Source organism: Thunnus thynnus, chromosome 22 (assembly GCF_963924715.1).
Source record: "Thunnus thynnus chromosome 22, fThuThy2.1, whole genome shotgun sequence".
Lineage (NCBI taxonomy): Eukaryota > Metazoa > Chordata > Actinopteri > Scombriformes > Scombridae > Thunnus > Thunnus thynnus.
In genome coordinates this window covers 12,453,715-12,463,060 of record NC_089538.1, presented here as the reverse complement: position 1 = coordinate 12,463,060, position 9,346 = coordinate 12,453,715, and the positions used below count along the sequence as shown (strand labels likewise).

The 9,346-nt window shown below is 40.4% G+C and overlaps 1 protein-coding gene across 8 annotated transcripts in view; it reads left to right on the top strand.

The window, feature by feature from the left end:
- Positions 1–9,346, top strand: part of LOC137174436 (RNA-binding protein with multiple splicing-like) — a 44,849-nt gene continuing 35,503 nt past the window's right edge. For 4 of the 8 annotated variants that reach the window (XM_067579705.1, XM_067579704.1, XM_067579703.1 and 1 more), the window contains exon 1: positions 1–531. In XM_067579705.1, the coding sequence (XP_067435806.1) occupies positions 469–531 (63 nt within the window). In that variant the 5' untranslated portion in view covers positions 1–468. The remainder of the gene's footprint in view (positions 532–9,346) is intronic. The other 4 variants (XM_067579701.1, XM_067579700.1, XM_067579699.1 and 1 more) reach the window with 1 other exon arrangement.

Sequence of the window (9,346 nt, the reverse complement as noted above, 5' to 3'; positions counted from 1 at the left end):
TCCCCCCCCTCCACCCTCCCCCCTGCTGCTCCCTCCATCCCTCCCTTCCTCCCTCACAAGGGGATGGGGAGAGAAGTTTGCCTGCGGCGCAGTCCACTGAACATTTACTGTATTTCATTTTGGGGAACAGCAACAAGAGCCTCCGGAGAAGCTTTCCAGGGAATGCTGAGGAATATCGGACTGCACAGAAACACCACTCACAGCTGACTTTTCTGGGTTTTTTTTTTAATATACCCTTGCTGAGATTGATGTCACCAAACTAGCGGGGAAGCTCGGGTCAGTAGGACAGCGGCCGCACGCGGACTGTTGTCTGTCGGACGGTGCTTTTCTTTTTCTTTAAAAAAAAAAAAAAAAAAATTGGGTCCCGGAGAAGAAGAACAGAGCGAAGCAGAAACAAAAGACACAAAGAAGGAAGAACAAGAAGAAGAAGACAGTCAAAGTGAAAGTGATAAAAGAGTCCGGCTCAGAATGAATAACAACAAAATCGAGAAAGAAAACGAGCAGAGTGAATTCACCAACCACGAAGAGGAGGTATGTATCCGCACGCGACGCGAGCACCTGGGCTCACTGCTGTTGTAGCGCGTGTGATTGTAATTGGTCGGTCCGTGACCCATAACGACATCTTAATAAAGCGATTCACACGGAACCGGCGGCGCTAATAGCGAGTTAACGCCCAAAGCCGACATAACACCCCTGGTGTCAAAAATATTCCTGTGATATCCGAATTGAGGTGTCTCTTGTAGTAACTCTGTTGCATTTTCTGTGTTTATAACCCAGTTTTTGCCATGTAAAAGTTGCTAGACCTGACATGTTATATGCACGTGTAGCATTTAATAGCCTGTGGGGGTTTTCCGAAGCACTATAAATCATCCTCTAACTAAATTTGGCACCTGTCATGTATTTTCTTTAGACATATTCTCTCTTCTCCAAATAATTCTTGTAATTTACCTGATGCTGAAGCCAACTTAACATCAGCCTCATAATTTTCTTTATTAGACACTTACTTCCTGAGTAGTTACCAAAAGTAAAGAACAAAGCAAGACCTACCAGTGGGATAAATAAAGTATCTATCTATCTATCTATGAATTTCTAACAAGCAAATCCTGAATAAGTCTGAGGCAATGGCTATAGCCTACAGTCTATAATAATAGGAGGCTTACTGTACCATAAAGGCAGACTTCATACGACACTGGAAAGCAGTAGTAAAGGGAATTCACAGCCAGGGTGAATTAGTTTTCACTGAAGCTGAGGGAGCAATTGAAGTTCAAACAACTGCTGCTGCAACATGTAGGCAATATCTCTTTGTGGCCCGCTGCTTTACAGCCAAGCAAGATATGACTTATTACATCTTTACACTGCAGAATGATATTGTTTATCCAAAAAAGAAATTGTGAAGTAATCCATTTGAATATGTATGTCCTCTCCAATACGCTGGATAATTGCCCGGTTTCTTCCTCTTCCTCCTCCTCTGTAAACATTTCACAATCTTGACCCGCTTCCATAATATCTCCTCCTTGGTAAATAAGTTTGTAGTGGTGCTCTTTGCATGGGGTGATTTTCTTTGGCACGGAAGTATCTCTATGCAAACGACAGACTTGTTATTTCAGAGCTCCACATGTCTGCAGCCAAGTGATGTAAGAAAGGTATATCAAATTATATCTGATATTTCTCTTGGAGCAATTTGATTAAGGCTCGGTGTACTGTTCGTCACTTTGTAACCGAATAGCCAAACGTACCCAGCCTGATGTAATACCATATTTGGTCCACCGCTGAGGTTACTATGGATGCAGGGAGTTAGTGTATTTCTACACAGATGAAGTAAAGTGAGAGGAACAGACTTCTTGGAAGTCTAATCGAGAGTTTCACATTGACCAGCTCCACTCACTTTGTGACCTTGTGTACGCATGCTACAGTACTACAGTAGTATTATTTCATGGTATATGTACCAGCACTTGATTCTGAGGATCCAACTAATGATTATTGTCATTATTGATTCACTTTAATGTAAAAATATGGGGAAATAATGAAAAAATTGTGTTTTCAATTCCGACTAACAGTCCAAAACTTACAGATATTCAACTTTTTGCTCAATAAATGACGTAAACAATTAAATGATTATTAAAGTAGTTGTGGATATCTTTCTGTCGATCAGCTAATCAAATAATCAACAAATTGTTTCAGCACTACTCTTAACATTTTTGTTCCTTTGTTGCTACTGGCTCCTTCTTCTTTTCCTCAGTGAAGACAAAACATTACAAGAAAATTGTTTTAAACGCTTTGTTTAAAGACAGGAAATGAATTGCGATTATATTAATAACCGATTAATCCTTCAAGTGATTTTTTCAAGTAGAAATGGAAAACATTTTCTGTTTTATATGAAATCTTTGGCTCATGGATTGGTGGTTGGACAAAGAAAGCAATTTAAAGATGTCACCTTGGGCTCTGGGGAACTTGTGATAGGTGTGTTTTGCTATTTTCTGCTGTTCAATAAACAGAAAAAAAAAGAAAATATGTGACAGATTAGCTTACAGTGAATACAATCGTTAATCATTTATTTTGATGAATACATCTTTAAACTAGCATTCCCTTTAAAGACATCTGAAATTCTGTCATGTGCACAAGCAGGAGGGCTAGACGAGCATTGTGTAAAAAGCAGACACACAGAGACTGAGAGAGTAATGGCCAGAGCAATCTAATGGTTGTAGAAATGTTTGGAAGCCATCCAGACTGGCAGGGACTTCAATTTACTTGTGAATTAACGTAAGGTTAGACAGCACAGCTTTATCTCTTTATGTAAGGGTGTGTGTTAGACGCAGGGCAGCAGCAGCAGGTTTTAGGGAGACTGTACCACACAGACACACATTCACACTCGCATATAAGAGCAGGCAGGTGTGCATATTCACACAAAAAACCGCAAAACTACAAGAATAATGTGACTTATTTCTGGTTGAGATGCCATGACTTGCACTTTTTTTTTGCACACAAGTCATGAACAGACTCTCCACACAAAGATGTAGTGTTTTATTTTCATACATTTCAAGGTTTACTGATGTTCAGTAGACTTATTAGACGTCTTATTTCCATATTTTCTGTTTTTCTCTTGTTCCCATCCATCCCTTGCATAGAAAACCTCCCCTATAGTCGAAGCCACTAACTATAAAATGCCAAACAGCTTTGTGCTTAACAGCACTAAAGTAACCATAAACTATGACCTTATGGGAGCCAAAGTTTAACAACCTTACTGGTATGACTCTCACATGCTGATCAACAGCGGCATCCCCCCCCCCTCCCGCACAGTGTAGTATGTGACTCAATGGATCACTGATTCGCACCAGTAAAGCTCCGTAGCAAGCTTGGCTTCTCATGCCCGCTTCATTGCTCAACCTCACACGCCATCATCAGTGTACACCAAAACTTGACGATGCTTAATGTTTATCTTGTGTGGACCAGTGCTCACCAAACATGGTCTTGTTGCAGACGAGGTATGTAGGTTTCAGCCCCGGCAGCATCTAATCTTGTGAGCTGGATTGATAAGCTTTATTATCAGGTGTTCTGGATGCTCTCACATACTGTGGCACTCAACGGCCACTGATGCAGTCTGGCTGACATGCCACCGTCTCTTACATGGCGAATGTCAAAGATATGTTTCAACAAGCTGCGGTTTCCAGACCTTGTAAGGACAAGAGACCTGAAGAGTCTCAAGAGTGGATTTATTTTTCGTAAAACTCATTTACAGATGGGTTTAATAGAAGAATTGCATATGTTTTCACATGTTTTTTACACTCTGAACTATGGAGAGAGTTAAGTATATTCATTAAGACTGAGGTGAGGTGACAGATTCCAGGCATGTTAGTGTTATCATGATGGTAACATATCATGACAGAGTGCATGCGGTGAAGGGAGGAAGGAAACCGTGTTTACTAAAGGTTGTTCATCTCCTTTTAGTGCTGAAATGAATAGTGTTGACAATTCTGATTAATCCTATGAGTTATTTATGAAGCAGAAATGCCAAACATTTGCTGCTCCCAGCTTCTCAAACGTGAGGATTTGCTACTTTTCTCTGTTTTATATGATAGTAAATTGAAAATCTTAGGCTTATGTACTTGTGGTCTGACTAATTTAATCAACTAATCAGGGAAAATAGTGCGCAGATTAATTGCTAATGAAAATACTTGTTATTTTCAGCCCTAATTTTGATAATTGATTAATGATTTAAGTAATTTGTCAAGCAAAAGAGCAAAGCATTTGCTGATTCCAGCTTCTCAGATGTAAAAAAGTTGCTGCTCTTTGCTGTTTTCACTGCGAATTGAATATTTTTGGGTTTTCAATTTCAAAACAAGCCATTTGAAGATGTTCACTTATCTGTTCTAGGAAATTGTGAAGGCCATTTTATCTATTTTCTGACATTTCACAAACTAAACAACTGATTAATAAAAGTATTTTTGTTCTATTAATACATCTAGCAAAACAAATGAGTAATGGAAATAATCATTTGCTGCAGCAGAAGCTTTAATACATTTTTGGAAGGGGAATGATGAGAAACAGTGAAAAGGTGAAGCAGCAGTACAGGTTGTAGGTATATGGATGGAATGCATCACAGCCGGTCAAGTCACCTGACTGAGCTTGACCTTTGACCTTCTTGCTGCCAATTTCCCTCTCTTTCTAAATCCTGTTTACTAGTCAAGACCTGCTCGGCCTCCTCAGCCTTGAAGGTCCACTGGCAAACAGCGCTTGATTTTTGACAAATGAGTGAACACAGAGCATCTATTCTTTTATAATTTCCTCTACAGGATGAAACTATGTTTTACTTGAACTCGTATTTGGCCCAATCATAGTCAAACTGTCTTTCCTGGAAGTAACAGTGTACCACAGCAGGCGTCTCAGCACTCGTAAGACATCTGTTGATTCTGGTTCCTAGTTGACCATAAATGCGTAAGTGGATCTTTACAAGCGCCCAAAGAGAAACAGAATATCACTCAAGCAGAGTTCAGCAAATGCGGCGCATCTCCCTGGGGTGTAATTGGATTGTGCTCGGCCTGCTTTGGGTATCTACCAGGTCTTCTTCAAATAGCAGGTCATGTGGCCAGCGTGACCTTTTCCATGAGGAGATGTAGGTGGGGAGCTACGCTGCTGGAGAAGCACGGTGAAGCGGAGGGAGGCCACGACGGTCTGTAGCGCGGTGGCGTTGGCATGTGTGTGGTCCTTACGTGTGCATGTGTCTATGAAAAGGGCACGCAGATATATTAACTCTCAGTGACATGAAACGTTATCAGAGGGGAGCTTAGAGGGTAAAGTGGCCATGATGGGCAAAAAAGGAGAAAACATAAAAAGGATCTCACGGTTTGTTGAAGACAGTATATGCAGAGATTTACTGTAGATTAAGACTCTCAGTAAGAAAAAAACAAGATATACTATGAAATATACATTAATACACACAATAAAAGGCTCCTATACAGGCTCACATAGGCAGTAAAACCTCGTTCCATCTACCCGTCTGATAGGTTGGAGTTTATTTATAAAAACGCCGGGGGAATTGTCATCTTATCTTAGCCATTTGTCAGCTGTGCGACAAGAGGTATTTGAAAAGACAACAACAAGGCTTAGTGTCAGAAACGGCTGGCAAAGGAGTCTGCTAAACGGATGTGAAGAAGAAAAGAAAAAAGTGAACGATAAATAATTGTCCCAACAGATATTTAGATATATATATATCTATTTATAGCGATATATAAGCTATTAAAACTGACGAGTGAGGAGAGAAGACTCCTGAATGGTGCTACTTTCCTTAAAAGGCCTGCGTTGTCAACTTTGAGTTTGCTTTGTAATAAATGATAGGCTACATGAGTGAAGGAAGTGGAGCTTTTGCCTAGACAGTGTCAGCCATCTTGTCTTGCTTTGTCATACTGTATTTATGTGCTTATTCTGTCACCTCCACTTAATATTGCTTACTCACAAGCTATAATTATCCACCTTACATTAACTCTTCTCTGTCTCTCTTTGCACACACTCCCTCACACTTCTTTCATGTTATGCACACTTTTTTTTTTCACTCAGTAATTCTCTAATTTCTTTTTTGACCCCCCCTTCCCTCCCCTCCATCCATCTGCCTCCTCCTCTGGTGCTCCCTCTCGCCACTTTTATCTCCCTTCCCCTCCATTTCCTTCCCTCCTTCCTTTCGTCTGTCCCACCCTGTTTCTTCTTTCTCTCTCTTTATCTTGTTCTCTCGCCGTTTCCTCCCTCTTTTCCCTCCCTCCCTCCACCCTGGTACTGTTTATAATTTGCCACTCTTCTTCTCCTCTTACCTACTCCCTCCTCCTCTCGTCCTGCTCGCTCTCGCACCCATTTAATCCCAGCTGACAAACTCCTTATCCCTTATCGGCCCATAAGTTGAAAGCATGACCCTGAGATCTGAACAGAAGGACCGTTTATGGTCATGGGAAGAGCCCTAAAGACAGGAGCGAGCCAGGCAGAACGGTAACAAGGAGAAACTTGTCTGTCCGACTATTCAACTGTGTGCCAACAGCCTTTTGGCCGGCCAGCGAATGTTAGATATCCAAGGTCACACCTCTCAAGCTTGGCTTGTAAAAGAAAAGTCTGTGGATAGGCATTGATGGAATACCCCTAAAATGCTCAAGCAGGGCTAATTTCTTATTATGTTGTCCATTGTAAGCTGTAATGTAATTACATGTAATGTTATACTTTTCCAGGAAATGTAGATTAGCTACTCAACAGAAAATGAAAGATCCTCTTTTGTAAGAATTCAGACTTTATTTCTAAGCACATAAAAATGCATTTACAGTAAAGGCATTAATGAAATTAGATTTTGTTGAATTCTTTTTATAGGCAGGATCAGATGTCCACTCAATCAATCACAACTGCTCTTGGATATCATTGGCTAAGCATTTTTGAATACAGGAGCTATTTGTGCTCAAATACATTCAATAATTACCTTTAAACTAAAAACATGATAGGTATTGCTAAAAATTGAATAGTTGACCAACAACAACAAAAAAAATCAGCAGCAATTTTGAGAATTGTTTAATTCTCAACAGAGGAGACTATTAATCGTCGTAAGTTGTGTTTCTTCTTTTTTGAAAATTTGTTTATCTATGTAAAGTGTCTTTGAGTGCCTTATCATTAATATTATTATTACATGCTCACAGCAGCTCTGTGAGACTAAATACTAAGATACTCATAATGCTAACATGCTGTTGGCTAGCAAGTATGTTTACCATGATTGCCATCTTAGCTCAACTAATTCATCCTCACAGAAACAGTGAATATCTGAACCAAAATTCATGGCAATATGTCCAGTAATTGTTGAGACATTTCACTAAAATCCAAAAATAATTGATGGGTTAAGTGAAAATCATCATTAGTTGCAGCCCTAAATGAGGGATTTTAAAGTGCCCTCACCAACCAACAAGAACAGCTGTAGCATCACAGAACAGGAACAACAAGTTAGCAGCAGACTTAGATGTCTTAATGGTGACGCAGAGGATGACTGAGTATCTAATGTTGGTTTTTCCTCGCTTGTGCGGGATACTTTAACCTTCTGCCCACCCAACCTCAAAACCAAACAGTCTAAGGTGTCCACTTGGGCAAGCGGCAACAAAGGGAGCCCAAGAAAGGCCGACACAGACTTTGCCGATTAGTTCACGTTAATGAGCCCTTTGGAATGTTAAGTCCATTCATTGAGACTCATCAGATAAAGGGGAAGGAAGAAGAGAGCAAACTAGTATGAAGGATTTTGATGAACCTTAAGCTGACAGCCAAGGAGTCAAACTGATGTGTAACTGACAATCTGTGAATGGGTCACTCTTCCACACATGTCATCCAAATGACATCTGAAGGAGGCCAAAACTGGTTCATGAGAAAAAAAAAGAACACATATGTGGGATTAAGACAAGTATTCTTTTCCAGGTTGGATTTAAAACAAGGGAAACTATAATAGAGAAAGGAAGAAAAGAGTCTCGGAGCAAGAGAAGGAAAAACATGGTGAAATGGGCGCTTACTTGCTTTTCCTAGATCATTTGTTTAAATGTCTTTTAAAGGTTAACCTGTTGGAACATTTACAGACTCTTACTGGGCCGTAATTGTTGGTTGAAAGCACTTGTGGGAATAAGAGAGAGGAAAGAGAAAAACAAAGAAATTCTCCTTTCAAAGATCAGTCGTGATGTTAAGAGTGTGCTCAACCTCACAGTTAACCCCCAGACCTACGTAATAACCTGATAACGGCTTCACCTGTGACCCCCCGACCCCGAATGTGAAACTTGACCCGTTGAACCCTTGCGATTAACAGACAAACGGAGTCATCCATTTATGGTCGTTTGACACCTCACAGGCCTGCAGTCTCTCACTCTTCACATTCTCTGACACAGAAGATGAAGAAAGAAAAAAAAAAAAAAAAAAAAAACTTGTGAGGATGATGGAGAGCGATGCCAACACAGAGCAGTGACAACTCAGACAGCAAAGGAGTGTGGGAGTCTGTCAGTAAGACTGTTTTTAATAACGCGGCGCTCAACTGATGCAAGAAAACTCAACTTGCCCCGAGCTCACACGGGCTTATGGGTAGACTTTGATTTTAGCTCGGTCACAGCGAAGACTTGTGTGTGTGTGTGGATTTGAAAACAACTCATGTGGGTGTGCAATGAAAGATTTCTTTTGTGCTTTTTTGATTTCATATGCAGGTAATCGCAGCATTGTTGCATGCACACACACACACACCACAATGGGCTACTGTACCCTCTCTTTCATTGCTTCAAGGTTAGAGCTGTGTCCGGCCACATGTTGGCTTGAAGGACCTCTATCTATTAACTTGGCTGTCGAACACACACACACACACACAGGGAGGGAGAAAGAAACACAGTAATCATCTCACATCGCACCAAGGTCGTGTCCCTCATTTCAGCCGGAATGAACGGTCAAAAAAGCACTCAATTAAAGTCAGAGCAAATATCTGAGAAAGTCACACAGTGCGTCAGATTATAATGAGGCATTTCAGGCAATAGGTGTAACAAATTTTATCTCAGTCTACAACGCAAGCTGAATAGAAATGACACATGAATAAATTGCTGGGTCGTTTAATTAGACAAATCAAGCCACTTTATGGCTGACAAATTCCAATCCTTGTTGAAGAACATCTTGTATACTGTATTGTAAGTTTTGAATGAATCAGTTGTGGTGTAAATTTTGGCTTTGTAAAATTAAGGCCTGACATTTTATTGGGGACGTGACTGTTTTGTGCAAGGTTGGTCTCTTGGTTTCAGGGCCTGAACCTTTTCCTGTTCATGACATTTCAGTAGTAAAGCAAGAAAAACATCAATCTGAACCTGTTTTTTATTTTTTT